The 20,384-nt window shown below is 45.3% G+C and overlaps 1 protein-coding gene across 2 annotated transcripts in view; it reads right to left on the bottom strand.

Moving 5' to 3' along the window:
- The window catches only part of SIGLEC1 (sialic acid binding Ig like lectin 1), a 164,220-nt gene that overhangs the window by 51,037 nt on the left and 92,799 nt on the right, over positions 1–20,384 (bottom strand). For both annotated transcript variants that reach the window (XM_077280359.1, XM_077280360.1), the window contains exons 8-15: positions 11,219–11,473; positions 10,803–11,102; positions 10,082–10,339; positions 7,300–7,596; positions 5,653–5,910; positions 3,833–4,132; positions 2,286–2,540; positions 1,810–2,109 (exon numbers count right to left, since the gene is read on the bottom strand). In XM_077280359.1, coding sequence (XP_077136474.1) covers positions 1,810–2,109; positions 2,286–2,540; positions 3,833–4,132; positions 5,653–5,910; positions 7,300–7,596; positions 10,082–10,339; positions 10,803–11,102; positions 11,219–11,473 — 2,223 coding nt within the window. The remainder of the gene's footprint in view (positions 1–1,809; positions 2,110–2,285; positions 2,541–3,832; positions 4,133–5,652; positions 5,911–7,299; positions 7,597–10,081; positions 10,340–10,802; positions 11,103–11,218; positions 11,474–20,384) is intronic.

A 20,384-nucleotide genomic window follows, 5' to 3' on the forward strand; every position in this document is an offset into this window, starting at 1 on the left:
TTCTTTGGGCAGGTGGTGGGTCTGATGGGCCGTTGGCCTGAGAAATGCTCAGCGGAGTGACGACAGGGAATAACGTCTAACGCAACAATCACTGCCATTGTGGGAGGTAATCCAGGTCATGGGTGTCACCTTGAGATGATGTTCGGGAACAAGGATGTTGCACTGTGCCATTCTTTGAGTATGAAAATTAGGACCCAAATATGGGGTGATTGTATTATCCCCTTTGAAGTGGTCAGATCCTCTGCTGTGACACAATAGATATAATATTGAAAAAAAAGCCAAAGACTAATGATCGGGAGGAGACATGTCTAGATATGGTCCTCTAAGACTGGACAGAGACCAGGGAAATTAAGAGGGCAGTGTTAATCCATTTACGAAGAATTGAGCCCAACATTATGTGCGACATTGAAATGCTTTCACCTTGAAAGCCTCACCAACTAGAAGTAGACGATCCCCGCCCGTGTGTCCGTAGGTTAGAGGGATAGGCATTACTGACTTCGCAAGCCAATTACCAGGGTGTGTGGTACCAGTTCCCCAACTAAAGACTGGGACCTTACTTTTTTAAAAACATCACAGAAAAAGACACAACATCTTGCCAACATCAGGTCAGATTACCAATGCACTAGTAGGATGCAGTAGGCCCCCATGATAAATGCGGGGGCAGCACAGGTGCAAAATACTAATGGGGCAACCACTCGCAAACCTACGAATTCATGGATGAGGCGGCTGCCTAATACTAAAAATGCACACAGATGAGGCTTGTATAGGACGCCAGTCACACAGGGACGTGTGATACACAGTGTGTGGCTTACAGTCTACTGATGATGCCCACTGTATTAGATCAGGTGGGCTGACCAGAACTATATTAGTGCAACCCACAAGGGCAAACAACCCAATTCACCCATCCTCGTAAGGCTGTTCTTTTTTTTTTTGCTGTTTTTTGAGTTTCTTTCCTACTGTTGTTGCCAGAATCGACTAACGAACCATGTTATATTACCTGGTGTAGTCAAATTTCAGACATTAAAAGTACGTGGAACTGGACAGCGAAATCTTTCTCTTGAGTTTGACTCCCTGCACACAACATTGGATGTTTGATGAGAAGTGTGAATGAGGGTGAAACCACCAAGATGTGACAAAATAAACTATTGGTACAACTCTGTCTCTGCTCCATCACAACCCAATATTGTAAGAGCTCATTGGCATGGCTTACATAGGTATTCCCATCTCGCAGATTTATGGCATATCCACAAATGTATAGCGGATGCAAATCCCACCAGTGAGACCTGTGAATGGCCCGGGAATGGCGCATCTGTCAGTGGAGAAGTGGTCAATGTCCCCATTTATTTGTGCAGGAATTCTGACCCCTTCTCTGCCGAAAGCTGCACATAATGTGGCATCTTTCCTGAGTTACATTCACCTCCCATTGGTGGGACCCTGATATATCACCCCGTGCATACAACATAAATGTTCTCAATGGGAATGCCCCTTTAATAACACCAATTTCTTACTGCAGATGTGGATCACATAGTTCCTACATTTCTATACTATGGAGTCGTTGACCGTTTTGCCTCCTTGCTCTGCTCTCTTCAGTCAGAAGCATACACAGGCACGTTATGGGCTCTTATAGCAATGGGAGGCTTCACCTGAATTTCGCCATTGTTCCTGAGACCTTCTGTAAGGTGGTGTCTCCATTGGTGAAATTTTTGTAATGGCACGTTTCCGAAATTATTGCATTGTAAGACACCTTCAAGGGGTTCTACATTAGAAGCAAAAGCAGAAAGAAATAGAAAACTTGGTGGATTGTCATACTTTGTGCTGTGAAGTTGATCGTTGCTCTCGACTCTCCGATAGAATTGTTTGCTGCACAAAGATACATTCCTTCATCTTCCAGCAGTACGTCACTGATCTCCATCTTTATCATGTTCGGTGATGAGGATACTCTTATCCTGCCACTCAGGAATTCCTTGGAGTCAGAGGACCATAACATCAGGTCTCTAAAGTACAAAGCCAAGATGGAAGGTGGGTCACTGTCTACGGAGCACTGAATTATGCCAATCTGCCCGCTCTGTGCTTCCCAAAAAGATGACATTACTGGTACTCGGGGGGCATCTGAAAAACAATGGAGGAGTGATTTTCTTGAGAGCTAGAACCCAGGTACATAAATAAGACACTCATTAATTATTTTATGAATTTCTTCCATTTTAGTCTATGAGATATCGGATTTGATTATGTCAAACATTTGGATCACAAAAAATGTAAGCGGTTTAAGCACAACCCTTACTTACAAGACACGTGGAGGAAGACTGATGGAGAAACTCTGCTGTCCTCGGCTCCCTGTATTACACAGTGATAATATCCAGCGTCTTTGTCCTTTACATTGTCAAACACCAGGGAGTTGTCTGTGGTCTTTGTAAGCCATCTGCTGTTCTTGTACCAGATGTTTTCTGTCTCTCCCAACTGGGACTTCATGAAGTCACATGTCATGGTCACCTGGGAACCTTCCAGAACATCTGGAGATGGAGACACCAGGACTCTGGCAACTAAAACAGAAATAATAAGTGGGTCTTAAAATATTAATTTAAGGTCTACTACTTTTCTTGTAATATTCTATTCAACTATTCTAACTTATCTTCATCTTTTACAGACCCATAATAACATATAATAGTCAATGTTGGGTTACAATTTCAGGCTATAAATTGACTTAAAAGATGACCGTCAGCACAAAATAACTGTTCATGCGCAACGTCTTGTAAGGGACATAGTCCTGGTAAAAATCGGACCTGTAGTGTTCAAATCTATTGCTAAGTTTTCAAGAAATCCTTCTATAATATATGTTATGTAGGTGTTCAGTGGCCGAGCAGCTCAATGCACCTTCATACCTTCTTGTTATCCATCTATCTCTGTCCTTGCCCAAATAGTCAGAGCTGTCAATCAAGCTCTGTCAATCAAGGGAGAGTATGGGGCGAAATGGGTAGATCTTGGAGAAAATGTTGTGAAAAACAACAAAAGTCACAACAATTTTCTTTTCAAATTTTTCCTTTCAAAGCTATTTACTGCAGAATTATCTCGAAATTGCTTTGATGATTCGGGGCCTAGGGTACAATTTTAATAGCTATATTCCCTACTAGGCGCTCTGTTTGAACAGTCATATTCATCTGATAGACTGCCATTGTACCATAAAACTCTAATGACTAGTGGCCAAATGCTCACTGAGCCGAGAGCATTGCCCCGGGCTCCCCGATACACATGCATTATTTTATCAGCCAAGGTTAAAAGTGTTCTGAATTGGTGCCACTAGACATCTCTGGTGGTGGCTGATCTCCTGTGAGAATAAAGGATCGGATATGGTGAAATTCAACATTACTGATCGGTCTTTACTCTGACATCTGCCATTGAGTGAGAGCACATAAAGATGTTTGGACGATGACTTGTTTGGATGACCTTACTATCATGTGCACAATATGGACACCTTTATTGCCGAAATGGCTGCAGAATTGTTCATAGACAACAAGGTTTCAGTAATTTTTTTCAAAATGGACCCCTGCTAACGTTGGGTCACACTACTCTATCTTGTTATTCTGGGACACTAATGGGTTACCCACCTTCCTCCACACTCCTTCTAGAAAAAAACTAGTTTCCCTTCTATCTTTTCTAACTTTTCAATGAAGACTAGGAGCCATGAGAGATGTGGACGGCGCCAACGTGAACCCTCCGAGTTGGTGCTATCTAGTCTGGAAGGAAGCATTTTACTGAATGAATGACAATTATATGAAATGTGCATCGTTGTACTTATTAGAGGATGAGGAACTTTACTACAGAGTGAAGAACTTACTCTGCACATGGAAATACATTGATTGAGTGGTGGATCCGATGCTGTTTCTGGCCATACAGTTGTACTTTCCTTCATCTTCCAGCTTTAGATTCTTAATATTCACCGTCAACTCATTATGTGACAATGTAACCCGGTATCGTGAATTCATGGAGACTGTGGATTTGCTGGAAGCCACCACTTGGTCTCCTCTATAAAGAGACATCTCAGCTGATGGGAAACTGTCTACGGCACAGCGAATGAAGGCGGATTTACCTTCTGCTGTGTCCTGGAAGGACAACACCTGGAGATGCCTTGGTGCATCTGTGCAATGTGAGAGAAGATGCAAGACAACTTCATGTTATTTCGTAATATTCAATAATTATTTCTTGCATTGTCATTACTACTGAACTACATGATTAATAATAAAGATTCGTTCTCCAAGGTGCCAAGATGGAAAGACATAACTATAGGATTTGTCTGGTGTATTCGGTTTAGGCAACAAGGCTACTTGGCTGTGACCCACCTGGCATGGCAGAAGAGTGCTATGTCCTACTGCTACATCACAGTAGGTGAATGGGGCTGCATTATGACCCACAAAGGGCACACAAGTCACAAAAAGTCAGAACCAGTTGAATTTATTGTTACTTGTTCACCTTGGTTACAATACCTTGGCAATGCGATGCCATTCACACGCATTATACAGCCATCCTTGGCCATGCAATCTGTGCTCAGGTTAAAGGTACCTTCACACTAAGCGACTTTGCAGCGAGAATGACGACGATCCGTGACGTTGCAGCGTCCTGGATAGCGATCTCGTTGTGTTTGACACGCAGCAGCGATCTGGATCCCGCTGTGATATCGCTGGTCGGAGCTAGAAGTCCAGAACTTTATTTCGTCGCTTGATCACCCGCTGTCATCGCTGTATCGGTGTGTGTGACGCCGATCCAGCGATGTGTTCACTTGTAACCAGGGAAAACATCGAGTTACTAAGTGCAGGGCCGCGCTTAGTAACCCGATATTTACCCTGGTTACCATTGTAAAAGTAAAAAAACAAACAAACAGTACATACTCACCTTCTGATGTCTGTCATGTCCCCTGGCGTCCAGAGGGTTACGCGCTGCAGCCGAGAACTTCCTGCACTGAATGTGTCAGCGCCGGCAGTAAAGCAGAGCACAGCGGTGACGTCACCACTGTGCTCTGCTTTACTGCCGGCGCTGACACATTCAGTGCAGGAAGCTCTGAGCAGCAGTGGGTAACCCTGTGGACGCCGGCGGGGGACGTGACAGACATCAGAAGGTGAGTATGTACTGTTTTTTTTTTTACTTTTACAATGGTAACCACGGTAAATATCGGGTTACTAAGCGCGGCCCTGCGCTTAGTAACCCGATGTTTACCCTGGTTACCCGGGTGCTGCAGGGGGACTTCGGCATCGTTGAAGACAGTTTCAACGATGCCGAAGTCATTCCCCTGATCGTTGGTCGCTGGAGAGAGCTGTCTGTGTGACCGCTCCCCAGCGACCTAAACAGCGACGCTGCAGCGATCGGCTCATTGTCTATATCGCTGCAGCGTCGCTGAGTGTGACAGTACCTTAAAGTCACCATGTTGCCTCAGTCAAGAACAGCATTGGTTTTGGTTGTGTAACACATGCAGTAAATCCTTCTCAATGTATTTGTTATCTTGGGTGGTGGTTTCCATTGGCGCAATGCAAACTCCACCATGTTTTGCACTAGTTGATGTTTGCACTGTATTTTGATTTCCACCATCTGATCTGATACATGGAAATTCCAGGACTGACATTGCTAGACAGGATCACACAAATCAAAGAGCTACCTAGTACTCACACGCCACGTTCAGGCTGACCACCGCTGAGCTCTTGCTGTTCTCGTTGTTCCAAGCTTTGCAATAATAAAACCCAGAATCTAAACTGTAGACTTGTGGAAATTCCAAGTATCTGCTCGATTCTTCCATGAGCGGGACATTGTTCTTATACCAGCTGTAGGAGTAGTTTCCGGTCTCCATCGTAGTCTTGAGAACACAGGTTAGATTCACTCCGTTTCCTTCTTGGATGTCACCAGATGGAGACACAATTAGTTTTGCCGCTATATTTTGAAAAATAATTTTGCGGGAAAAAAAAGGAGACGAGTATTTTGTTACTGTACGACCAAACCATATAAAATTAAATGGAAGATCACAACCAGGAGGACATAACTACTAATGATGTTAGGTCAGGGCTGTGAAGTACTACAACCCTAATCAGGCAAATGGGCTGCTAAAAAAGTCTAATATCTCTAGGAGACTTTTTTTTCTAATCTCATAAAATGCCTTGAAATGGAATCGGCCAGGAATTTCATGAAATATAGGAAGTCTAAAATCCGGATGTATTTTAGAGACAAAAATTGAGCCGAGCCCACTAAGAAGAGTCCAGGAATGGGGAGAAGAGTCTGATGGGTGGCCCTTTTGGTTTGTCCCCACCTATCTCAACACATTGGACAAAACTTTCTCTATTTTGCAAATGGAGAGAGATCTGTTAAAGGAGCAGAGTCCAGTGGGGAGAAGCCATCCTGAAGACTTTTCTCTTTCAGAGTTTTAGAATAAAACATGGCTGTTTGTCACAAAGGAGCTTGTCTGCATATTACCGTATGTGGTTTAGACAGCATGAATCTTTTGACAGGTCCCCTTCTATGATGTCTTATCCCGATAACCACTTTATGATGGAGGGATGATTGTTGCAGGTGTGGCTTTTAAGGCTCACATCGTGTTTTACCCTCACATCAGTGTCTCCATCAAGGCTTATGTCTGAAGCCCTGGAAAACAGGATTTGGATGCAGGCGTTGAATGTAACGATATAAACTGAGCCACAGTGTGCTCTATCGGACATTATTTTCATCTGTATCTATTTGAGATGGACACCAAAACGACTTCTTGGAGTTCACCACAACAGAGCTACAGTATATGGCCAAAAATGATGCCCGATAGAGCACATTGTGAATCCGTCTACATTATTACAGTCAATGGCCTCGTCAGTGCATTTGTCCAAATTCTGTTTTCCAGGGCTTCAGATGTAAACTCTGATGGATCCAATGACGACAGGGTAAGATGTGAGCCCGGCCTTAGAAGCCAGACTTGTGACTACTGACCATGGGCTAAAATGCAATGTGAACTTAGTCTTAGACTTTCTCCAAACAGCTGATTTAGCCATGAAAACGTCAGCTATATAACTTCCCTGCTTAGACTCTCACGTACAAGCACGGGTCTATTCTGTGATCTCCTGCCCAACCAGTGGCTTGGAATAGCTATGGAGGAGAAACAACACTAATTACCACACCCAAAGTAGAGCGAGCTTTTAAACTGTCCAGCATACACGACAATTTGTAGGTTCATATTTCTCCTGAGCTGTAATTGCTAAGTAGATTACTCATATCTACGACCAAATACGCGACTTGTCCAAATGAACAAAGAAAACAGTGAAGTGCCGCATCCATACTCACTCTCAGCAGTAAATTCTAGTGCACCCGTCATCTGTCCAAATGAGGTGTTCGCTACACAGACATATTCCCCTTCATCCTCTAACACAACATTCTGGATTTCTAGCTGTAAAGAATTTGTTGAAAGAGAAACTTCATATCTCTTGTTGGAAAGAATTTTTGTGCTTGAAGCCACCAAGGTCTCTACGTGATAGAGGAACATCTGTGATGGAGGATCGCTATCCACGGTGCACTGGATGATCGCTTGTAAAATACCCTGACCTGATATGAGTGAATTCATTGAGAGGTCCCTGGGTGGAACTGAAACAAAATATTAGATTCAAGTACTGTTCATTATAAGTACAAGTTATGTTACATCGACGACATTCACAATGTCTTCTGTCTTCGATTATAAGACCGCTTTTGTTCACTTTTTTTTTTAACAATCTCACGTTGCATAAAGCTTCAATTCAAGATTAAGGATTTTTATTCAGTTACTGCCTAATGTTTTTTGCCCCGTGGAAGATCGTAATTTGTTAGAAAAGTTCTGTGATGAAACCGTGAACTCCAATCCTGCATCCACAGTCAGACTTTCACTGGCCACTCTGTTCAGCAGAGGCTACAAGTTACTCTGATGAACAGGAAGTATCGGCACATCCTATGTCTGGTGCTGGTGTAAGGATCGGCCCCTGAAACTGAGTCTAGTACAAATATGGCAGATGGATCGGCCCCAGGAGCTGAGTCTACTACACATACAGCAGATGGATCAGCCCCTGAAGCTGAGTCTACTACAGATACGGCAGATGGATTGGCCCCAGGAGCTGAGTCTACTACACCTAAAGGAGATGGATTGGCCCCAGGAGCTGAGTCTACCACACACACGGCAGATGGATCGGCCCCAGGAGCTGAGTCTACTACACATATGGCAGATGGATTGGCCCCAGGAGCTGAGTCTACTACACATATGGCAGATGGATTGGCCCCAGGAGCTGAGTCTACTACACCTAAAGGAGATGGATCGGCCCCAGGAGCTGAGTCTACTACACATACGGCAGATGGATCGGCCCCAGGAGCTGAGTCTACCACACATACGGCAGATGGATCGGCCCCAGGAGCTGAGTCTACTACACATACGGCAGATGGATTGGCCCCAGGAGCTGAGTCTACCACACACACGGCAGATGGATCGGCCCCAGGAGCTGAGTCTACTACACCTAAAGGAGATGGATTGGCCCCAGGAGCTGAGTCTACTACACATATGGCAGATGGATTGGCCCCAGGAGCTTAGTCTACTACACCTAAAGGAGATGGATTGGCTCCAGGAGCTGAGTCTACTACACCTAAAGGAGATGGATTGACTCCAGGTGCTGAGTCTACTACACATATGACAGATGGATTGGCTCCAGGAGCTGAGTCTACCACACACACGGCAGATGGATCGGCCCCAGGAGCTGAGTCTACTACACCTAAAGAGATGGATTGGCCCCAGGAGCTGAGTCTACTACACATACGGCAGATGGATTGGCCCCAGGAGCTGAGTCTACCACACACACGGCAGATGGATCGGCCCCAGGAGCTGAGTCTACTACACCTAAAGAGATGGATTGGCCCCAGGAGCTGAGTCTACTACACATATGACAGATGGATCGGCCCCAGGAGCTGAGCCTACCACACATACGGCAGATGGATCGGCCCCAGGAGCTGAGTCTACTACACCTAAAGGAGATGGATTGGCCCCAGGAGCTGAGTCTACTACATATATGACAGATGGATCGGCCCCAGGAGCTGAGTCTACTACACATACGGCAGATGGATTGGCCCCAGGAGCTGAGTCTACCACACACACGGCAGATGGATCGGCCCCAGGAGCTGAGTCTACTACACCTAAAGGAGATGGATTGGCCCCAGGAGCTGAGTCTACTACACATACGGCAGATGGATGAGCCCCAGAAGCCGTCAGGGTTCTCTCATATCAGCAGTTTGCATACACGCGGTCACATGCTGACTAGACATGCGTGGCCTCACTCAATGAAAATGAATTGAGTGAGGCCAGACAAGTCTAGTCAGAATGTGTCCAGAAGTATACAAATCATATACTTGTGCAAAGGAGATTCCTAAAAGTGAGCAGTGCATGCACTGTGAGAATTCAGAAGCTGCAGCCACCTATAGTTTGTGTGTAATATCCTCACTGTCAGGATTCGGGTATGCAACTTCCAGCAGTCATCACATGGCCGTTTCACTCATATGCGATTTTCATACTCACGGTCACGTGACAACGAGCTTCTCCTCCTCCTTCTCTCAATTTTTCACTGATCATTAAGATTGAGAGAATTAGGGAGAGCAGCTCATCGGCATGTGACTGTGTAAATCACATATGTGCTTGGGGGGGGGGGGCAATTGAAGTCTTGCCTCAGGTGCCAGAAAACCTATATACACCTCTGCCCTTTACGATGAGCGGATCTGAAAACATCCCCCCAATGGACCCCAGAAATCAGTTGTTATCCATGGGTAAACCTGACCTTAAGTGTTCAGTTTCCCAGCAGCGCCTCCACAGGGGAAGTGAGGTATTGCACAGTGTCCATTCTGATCAGTGGATTTATGTGTCATGTAGGACAGGATGGGACAACAGAACACAATTCACCATTTCTAACCATTCTCTCGTCCGGTCAAGAAAAGAGGATCCAAACAGAACAACCCCACCCCCTTAATAACTTCCTAATAAAATATTACAGGGGATTTCTATACTCAGGATGTTAATAATGTGAATTCTCCAGTTCTGTCTCCGTGTAAGAGAAATGAAACTTACAGAGAACGCGCAGAGTCACCGGGGGGGAGGTGCTGCTTCCTTGGCTGTTTTGAGCTTTGCAGAAATAGGAACCTGAGTCGGTTTTGGACAATCTGTAGAAGACAAGTTCTTTCTCTCTCATGTCTTCTTTTAGCCTTTTGCCGTCCTTATACCAGGAATATGTGGTTCCTTTCTCCGAGCCCCGGGTTGCTTTACATGCCATGGTGACCTCTTTGCCTTCTTCTGTCTCAGGTGATGGTGTGATCACCACCCTAGCAGCTGTAAAAAAGAAATGAAATCTGTAAATCTGTGCTGTCAGTCAATGGGAATTCAACCTTTATGAGAAATAACATTCCAAAGATTGAAAAAGGCAACGCTAGAATTAAGTTAGGGGATCGAACCCAATGTTCTCATGTTCTTTCTAAGTTTCTACATCTGTTTCCTCCCAGATTCCAAAAAAAACGTTTTATTGGTCAGTTGGCCAAAATATGTTGAGATCTGGACCATCAGTCAGTGAGATGGTAATGGATGTGTAAGAATATTCACATTTACGAAATACCATGGCCAAATTACCACATGTTGGGAAAGACTGAACAAACCACTTTCCCCAATACAACTGATGGGATTCCCGAATGTAACCCAATAGGACCCTAGATCACATGCACTGAGAACTCTTGACAGTAGCCCCCGATGCCCGGTTTGGAGCCCATCTGAGCATATTTTTACAATTTTATCTACTAACTTTCCACAGAGAACTGAAGGCTTGTCGATGAGTTTCCTAACGGATTCTTGGCGATACAGCTGTACAAGCCTTCATCGGCTAACGTCACGTCCTGGATCTTCAGGCTTAGAGAATTCACAGTTGGTACCACCTGCACTCTCTCGCTGGGAGCACCGTGAGAACTGGTGTTTCCTATTAGATTCCCATCCTTGTAGATCGCTAGCTCAGAGGATGGATTGCTGTCCACGGTGCAGTGAATTATCGCCAAGGTGCCATGTTGAGTCTCTAGGAATGAGGAGAGTGATGGGATTCTTGGAGGATCTGCGGTAACAATAAAGGCTTGCATTACGTATAACTAGTCATCACTTGTCATTTCCTTTTCTTATTGTGCTTTTCGATTACATTTTGCTATTTTTTATAAGATAGGAGTAACTCACACTTGACATTTATTATGACAGTCGGGGAGGAATCGCTCCCTTTCTCGTTTTCCACCTTGCAGTAGTAATAACCGGCAACATTGGTGGATACCGCTGGGAAGTTGAGAGATTTCACAGAACTGTCTTTGATCAGGATATTATTCTTAAACCAGCTGTAGTGAACGTCTTCAGGTCTGGCTCCAGGAACCTCACATGTCAGGGTCACAGCCTCTCCTTCCTTGATGTCTTGAGAAGGAGATACAATGATCCTAGCAGCTGTGAACATGAAACAACAGGAATTAACTAATTAGATTATTGGGGTACAGTAGTATGCTACAGTAAAACATCGTTCATCATCCTTATCCAAGATGGCGTGTGATCACTGCCTCCATGTAAGTCAAGTTATGGGAGGCCATAGATTGTAGCTCACAAGTCATCCACTATCCATAGGATAGGAGTTAACGTACTGATCTCTGGGTGTCCAACCGCTGCATTCCAGGACACCCCAAGACTGTAGCTCAGGAACACAGAGAACGAAGCTCTTCTGAGCCCCAAGTGGAAGTGGACTTGCCTGAGAAAACCAGGTGCAACGCTTGCCTATTTCCTGCCCTCCCAATTAACAATGACGGGAACAAAGACTGAAAATGTTCACCTCCACTCCCAGGGTTCCAGAACCCCATACTTTGTAATAAGCAGGTCTTCTCATATTCAAATACCAAGTGATCAGTTAGTCATTGCAAAAATTAGCAATTTTGGGAAAAACCCCTTTAATACATAACGATTAAGTACATGGCCATACCAAATATACTAGAGGTCTTCCAAGTCTATACATGGTCATCACGGTCATCAGAGATCACGGAAGAAGCAGAAAAGATTGATATACGTTGTAGAGTTGCAGGAAAAGTTTCATTTGAGTTCAATGGGTCATTTTCGTAGTGGTCTGTCAATCAATGAATAAGACGGCACACTGGACTCCTAAGTATAGAAATGGCAAGGCTCTCAGTGCATGATGCACTAATAATACAGCCGCTACGAGGGTGGAGGTCCTCTCAGCTCCCTCTCCATTATGTGGCCCTGGTTGGCCCCTCGTTCCTCTATCAGCTACTTTCAGTTACAGAATTTTTATTATCTCGTGATACTTTTGTGAGACAAATATTGTCAAGTTTACTTGAAGTTGGATTTTTTTTAAATTTGGATTTATAACTTCTGCAAATAGAATAAATGCATAAAGTCAGCACATACAGAACTTTAAAAATATGGGTTTCATTTCTCAAAATTTGCCTATCATTAGTATATGTTTTCTTCTTGCTGTTTAATATTTTGACCCTGGAGTTATGTCTTATATTCCACAAAAATGAAACTTTCACTTGTTGTGCAAGATGCGATGTGTAATCAGTCACTGGGCGCTACATGAAGGCACTCGGAGAAAAGAAGATTCGCAACAGGAAGGGAAAACCTGAAAATTATTTTACTAATGAATTCTGTGTAATGAGTTTAATTACATTTTTTTTTTGTTTATTAGCTTCCAAAATGCAAAGTTCAGAAACTTTATAATTACCCCAGCTCAGTTCTGACTTCCCTAGTCTCCCACCAGGGCTGGGAACCATCAAGAGATTCCTGGACAGTCTGGAAGATTGGAAACTCGTACCCTCCCCCCAATTGTCCAAAAAGAAAGTGATGTGTCAGTGAGTTTTTTGAACCTGGAAAAGAAGGGCTGGATTTTGTACACACATCTGCACAATGTGGAAAGGGGGCAAAGTATATACAGTCTTAGGACGGGTAGATGCAACAGACTGTAGGTAAGGAGGAAAGCACATAAACAGGACATAAGAGCAGTAGTGTCACGCTGTGTCTAAAGTAAGGGAGAGGGGCCTCAAACTGTCCCTGGAAATGTAAGGTCAAACCAAACAAAGACAAAACAGGGATAACCTCTATTATGCAAAAGCACTAGCCAACATTAGGAAGGAGGATAGGGACAGGGAGGAATAAACTAAATGGGAACAGGGACCAGGATATAAACACACACATACTACAGCAAATCACAGAACACTACAACTACTCAGCTTAGTACTTAGCACAGGAAGAAGAATTTTTCACCAGCAAAGAAAGAAATGCTCAGAGCTAGTACATGTAGGGAGTAGAGGTGATTAGCAGCAGTAACACCTGTGTGCACAAAAGCTGAATGATCCCAGCCAACATGGAAAGAGTCCTTAACCCCTTCAGCACTGAAGGAAAGGAACTCTATTTAAAAAAGGGCACAAATCACGCCGTCTCTAAAGAGGACCTGCGATTCATTACCTGTTGTGACCTTCTAACTTCAGGTCTTCCAGGGGGACGTGACACCCTTGTGACAAGTAGAGAGGCTGTGATGGTATGTAAGTTAATAATAAATAATAATAATTTTATTTATATAGTGCCAACATATTCCACAGCACTTTTTATTTAAGAGGAGACATATATAAAATAAATTCAATACAAGGAAGGACAATTTAAACAGTTACATTAGCAGTGAGGGCCCGGCTGCTCACAAGCTTGTTTAAGTGGATTTATCAGGTTCAGTTATCATGTGCATGGAGGGTGTGGAGACAGATGCATAGGAGGGAGCAGATTATGAATAATGCTTAGAAGGAGGGAAGAGGGAAGAGTTCATTAGTGAGTTAAGGTGATAGGTTTGTTTAAAGAGCTGTGTTTTTGAAGCACACTTAAAAAGATGGGGTCTAGGCATCAGTCAAATTGTCTGGGGTAGTGCATTCCAGAGAACTGGCACAGCATGAGAGAAGTCTTGGAGATGGAGGTGAGAGGATGTTAGTCTTAGGTCAGTTTCAGAACGGAGGGCATGTGTGGGGTGATAGAGATAAGGGAGAAGATATAGGGTGGTGCAGAATTGTGGAGGGCTTTGCGGGTGAGAGAGATGAGTTTATATTGTATTCTGTAGCAAATGGGTAACCAGGGGTGAAGCAGCTGGACAGAAATACAACCCTGGCTGCCGCATTCGGGAAGGTTTGAAGAGGAGAAAGTTTGGTAAGAGGGAGACCAATGAGAAGAGAGTTGCAGTAGTCCATACGAGAGTGAATAAGAGCGACAGCAAGAGATTTAGCAGTTCCAAAGGTGAAAAAATGTCAGATTCTGGAGATGTTTTTAAGATGCAGGTGACATGAGCGAGTGATCGGATACAGGGAATAAAGGTAAGAGGAGTGTCAAATATAACCCCAAGGCAGCGGGCATGCTGCTGGGGAGTTATGGTTGAACCCTCCAAGGTAATTTCAATGTTAAGAAAAGTTCGGTTAGTAGAGAGAGGAAACACAAGAAGTTCAGTTTTGCAGATTCAATTTCAGAGATGACATGATGTTAGAGACAGAGGACAGACAACCCCTGGTACTTTGTATTAGGGTAGGGGTGATGTCAGGGGAAGAGGTGTATAATTGGTGTCATCGGCATAGAGATGATACTGGAACCCAAATCTACTGATTGTTTGACCAATAGGGGCCGTGTATAGAGAGAAGTGGAGGGGGCCTATGACTGAGCCCTGATGAATCCCGATAGTAAAGGGACGAGGAGAAGAAGAGGGATCTGGCAAAAGATACAGTGAAGAAGAGGTCAGAGAGGTAGGAGGAGAATATAGGCCGATGGAGCGGAGCATAGTGAGGAGGAGCTGGTGATCCACAGTGTTGAATGCTGCAGACAGATCCAGGAGATCAGCATGGAGTAGTGACCATTAGATTTAGCTGTTAGAAGAGCATTAGAGACTTTAGTGAGGGCAGTTTCAGTAGAGTGTAAAGAGCATAAACCGGATTGAAGAGGGTCGAGAAGAGAGTTATCTGAGAGATAGCGGGTAAGACGGGAGTGGACCAGGCGTTCCAGGAGTTTAGAGATGAAGGGAAGATAAGGCTACGTTCACATTAGCGTTAAGCTAATGTGCGTCGGGTTTGCGTCGGCGACGCAGCGGCGACGCATGCGTCATGCGCCCCTATACTTAACATGGGGGACGCATGCGTTTTTTTTGTTGCGTTGTGCGACACATGCGTCTTTTTTGCCGCAAGCGTCGGACCAAGAAAACGCAACAAGTTGCATTTTTCTTGCGTCCGATTTTCGGCAAAAACCGACGCATGCGTCGCAAAACGCAGCGTTTTTGCGTGCGTTTTGACGCGTTTTTGCATGCGTTGTGCGTTGCGTCGCCGACGCAACGGCGCACAACGCTAGTGTGAACGTAGCCTAAGAGACAGGTCTATAGTGTCGCGACTCCCGGGAATTACTGCTGCGGGGAGAGTTGCACACAGAAGCAAGGGAGCTGAGCAAAGTGCCTGGTTACTAACCAGGTAACAAACAGGATCTGAACCATGTGACAGAGTGGGAGGTGGTCGAGGGTGGAGTCAGATGCCGGGGTGCAGAGGAGACGATACACACAGTAGAGTAGTCAAACAAGCTAAGATCAGAACCAGGGGATCAGGAGGTACCAAAGGGGAGAGACGGGATAAAAGAAGCCAGAGGTCAGAAATCCAAAAGAACAAATGAGCAGAGTAAAGCATGAACAGCAAGGAACACAATTGCAAACTGAGCACATACTCCAAAGTTCAGGCCAGGGCCAGACTGGCCATCGGGCAGTTCTGGCAAATGCCAGAAGGGCCGGTGCCAGTAGTGGACCGCTGTGTGCCGGCCCCCCAGCACTGTCACTGCTGCATTCAACTATAGACGCCGGTACAGTTGAATGCAATGATGGAGGAGAGAGCGTCACCTGACGCTCCCTCTCCCATAATTTCCTGCTCTGCCTCTGACACTGCGGGTGCACGCACACTCATTGTGCCCCAGGCAGAGCAGCGGCAGCCGCCGAGACAGGAGCAAGGAGCACCGCAGGCACGACTGTTATGATCCTTAGTGGCTGAGGATCACCAATAGACCAGCAAGTGAATAAACTTAGGACAAGCTCTAGGGAGATGGTAACTGGACTGATCGCAAATCTGAACCTATCCAACACAACTAGAGGTAGCCTGTGAACGTGCCTAAAAAATTCCTAGACGTCTCGAGCCAGCCTGAGGAACTAGCTACCCCTAAAGAGAAAGAAAGACCTCGCTTGCCTCCAGAGAAATAATCCCCAAAGATATAGAAGCCCCCAACAAATATTAACGGTGAAGTAAGAAGAAGGCACATACATAGGGATGAAATCAGATTCAGCAAAAGAGGCCCACTAGTACTAGAAAGCAGAAAATAGAGCAGGGGTCTATGCGATCAATAAAAAACCCTTACAAAATATCCATCCTGAGATTTCAAGAACCCACGCACCAACTAACGGTGTGTGGGGAGAAACTCAGTCCACTAGAGCAACCAGCAAGCGAGGGAATCACATTTTAGCAAGCTGGACAAGAAAACATGATAAACACTGCTGATCAAAAAATGAGCAAACAAAACTTAGCTTGTCCTGGATGGACTGGGAGCAAGGTAGTCAGAAGGAATCTGAGTAGCTCTGATTACATCGACAGCCGGCAATAAGTGAAAGAGAAACAGAGCTATATAGGAACCTCCCAAAGGATAACAAACCAGCTGATAGCCAGAGACCAGCAGGATAACAAACAAAGCCACCAGGGGGAGCCCAAAGCAAAAGTCACACCATACCACCAGTGACCACAAGAGGGAGCCTGAAAACAGAGTTCACAACACACGACATACTACTATGTGGGCTATGCTATATACTACTATGTGGGCTGTGCTGTATACTACTATGTGGGCTGTGCTGTATACTACTATGTGGGCTGTGCTGTATACTACTATGTGGGCTGTGCTGTATACTACTATGTGGGCTGTGCTATACGCTACTATGTGGGCTCTGCTGTATACTACTATGTGGGCTCTGCTGTATACTACTATGTGGGCTGTGCTATACACTACTATGTGGGCTCTGCTGTATAATACTGTGTGGGCTGTGCTATACATTACTATGTGGGCTCTGCTGTATACTACTATGTTGGTTGTGCTATACGCTACTATGTGGGCTCTGCTGTATACTACTATGTGGGTTGTGTTATACACTAAAATGTGGGCTGTGCTGTATACTACTGTGTGGGCTCTGCTATATACTACTATGCGGGCTCTGCTGTATACTACTATGTGGGCTGTGCTATACATTACTATGTGGGCTCTTCTGTATACTACTATGTGGGCTGTGCTGTATACTACTATGTGGGCTGTGCTATACACTACTATTTGGGCTGTGCTATACACTACTATGTGGGCTCTGCTGTATACTACTATGTGGGAAGTGCTGTATACTACTATGTGGGCTGTGCTGTATACCACTATGTCATCAGTGCTGTATACTACTATGTTGGCTGTGCTGTATACTATGTGGGCTCTGCTATATACTACTGTGTGGACAGTGCTGTATACTACTATGTGGGCTCTGCTGTATACTACTATGTGGGCTGTGCTGTATACTACTATGTGGGCTCTGCTGTATACTACTATGTGGGCTGTGCTGTATACTGCTATGTGGGCTCTGCTGTATACTGCTATGTGGGCAGTGCTGCATACTACTATGTGGGCTGTGCTGTATACTGCTACATGGGCTGTGCTGCATACTGCTATGTGGGCTGTGTTATCTGCTATGCGGGTTGTGCTATATACTATGGGTGGTATATTATATTCTATGGGGGAGGTCTGTTATGATCCGGTGACCTTGGAGCCGCATGAAACTTTCTCTGGAGTCGGTGGAACCTATACTGACCGCAAATCCTGAACTAACACCGCAACTAGAAGTAGCCGTGGGGTGTGCCTAACAAGCCCTAGACACCTCAGACCCTCAAAGGATAGGCAGCCCCCCACGAATAATGACTGTGAGAAGGAGAACATTAGACACACGCAGGTAGAAAACAGGATTTAGCAAAAGAGGCCACTCTAGCTAAATAGGAAAGGATAGGACAGATTACTAGGTGGTCAGTATTAAAACCCTTCCAAAAATATCCACAGCAGATAATACAAAAAGTTCCACAATCTAACTAAAGACACGGAATGTATATCTGCCACTCCAGAGAATCCAGCAAGACTGCGAAAATACTGACACAATCTAAGCTGGACAAGAAAACACAAGGAATAGCACTGAATTGTGAAACACACAGCATGTGTGTCACAGGGAAAAAAAACAGACACTTATCTTTGCTGATTTGGCAGAAAGGCAGGAGGAACCAGGCAGAGATCAAACACCTCCCAACAACAATTGAAAACTGGCAAGGACTAATGAATTCTACACACCTAAATACCCCAGTCAGAACTGCAATCAGCAGATACACCTGACCAGGACTGCAACTCAGGAGCAACTGCATTACCACCTACAACCACCGGAGGGAGCCCAAAAGCAGAATTCACAACAGTACCCCCCCATTGAGGAGGGGTCACCGAACCCTCACCAGCGCCCCCAGGCAGATCAGGACGAGCCAGATGAAAGGCATGGACCAAATCAGCAGCATGGACATCAGAAGCAAAAACCCAAGAATTATCCTCCTGGCCATAACCCTTCCATTTGACAAGGTACTGAAGCCTCCGCCTCGAAAAACGAGAATCCAAAATCTTCTCAACCACATACTCCAAATCCCCATCAACCAAAACAGGGGCCGGAGGATCAACAGAGGGAACAATGGGCACCACATATTTCCGCAATAAAGATCTATGGAAGACATTATGGATAGAAAAAGAGCCCGGAAGCGCCAATCAAAAAGACACCGGATTAATAATCTCAGAAATCCTATAAGGACCAATAAACCGAGGCTTAAACTTAGGGGAAGAGACCTTCATAGGAACATGACGGGAAGACAACCAAACCAAATCCCCAACCTGAAGCCGGGAACCAACACACCGACGACGGTTAGCAAAACGTTGAGCTTCCTCCTGAGACAACACCAAATTGTCCACCACATGAGCCCAAATCTGCTGCAACCTGTCAACCACAGAATCCACACCAGGACAGTCAGAAGGCTCAACCTGCCCAGAAGAAAAACGAGGATGAAAACCAAAATTGCAAAAAAAAGGCGAAACCAAAGTAGCCGAACTAGCCCGATTATTAAAGGGCCACTGTCACCCCCCTCCAGCCGTTATAAACTAAAAGAGCCACCTTGTGCAGCAGTAATGCTGCATTCTAACAAGGTGGCTCTTTTAGTTTTAGGTTCAAGTATACCCCCAAAAAAGCGATTTGATACTTAGCCATAATTGGTGTCTCTAGCCACGTAGGCTGGTCCTCCCTCCCCAGCTCGAAACGCTCCTCTGCCGTCACTCACATCTTCTTGGTCTTTCTGCGCCGCCCCCTCAGCGCTGTTTACGTTTTCAAACCGGCGCCTGCGCTGTGTAGTACTGTTCTGTGCAGGCGCAGTAAGCTCTGGCCGTCTGCCGTCCAAGCCAGGCTTTCACACTGCGCCTGGGTGGGCAGTGCGGCCCCCACCTTTGGAATCCCAGCCCCGCACTGTGTTATGCATTATGCACAGTGCGGGGCTGGGACGGCAGACGGCCAGAGCTTACTGCGCCTGCGCAGAACAGTACTACACAGCGCAGGCGCCGGTTTGAAAGCGTAAACAGCGCTGAGGGGGCGGCGCAGAAAGACCAAGAAGATGTGAGTGACGGCAGAGGATCTGGCCAAGCTGGGGAGGGAGGACCAGCCTACGTGGCTAGAGACACCAATTATGGCTAAGAATCAAATCGCGGTTTTTTTGGGTATACTTGAACCTAAAACTAAAAGAGCCACCTTGTTAGAATGCAGCATTACTGCTGCACAAGGTGGCTCTTTTAGTTTATAACGGCTGGAGGGGGGTGACAGTGGCCCTTTAAGGGCAAACTCGGCCAATGGCAAAAAGGCCACCCAATCATCCTGATCGGCAGACACAAAGCATCTCAAATAAGTCTCCAAAGTCTGATTAGTTCACTCGGTCTGGCCATTTGTCTGAGGATGAAATGCAGAAGAAAAAGACAAATCAATGCTCAGCCTAGCACAAAAGGCCCGCCAAAACCTAGAAACAAACTGGGAACCTCTGTCGGACACAATATTCTCCGGAATACCATGCAAACGAACCACATGCTGAAAAAACAACGGAACCAACTCTGAAGAGGAAGGCAATTTAGGCAAAGGCACCAAATGAACCATCTTAGAAAACCGGTCACGAAGAACCCAGATAAACGACATCCTCTGGGAAACCGGAAGATCAGAAATAAAATC

The sequence above is a fragment of the Ranitomeya variabilis genome, chromosome 1 (assembly GCF_051348905.1).
Source record: "Ranitomeya variabilis isolate aRanVar5 chromosome 1, aRanVar5.hap1, whole genome shotgun sequence".
Classification (NCBI taxonomy): Eukaryota; Metazoa; Chordata; class Amphibia; order Anura; family Dendrobatidae; genus Ranitomeya; species Ranitomeya variabilis.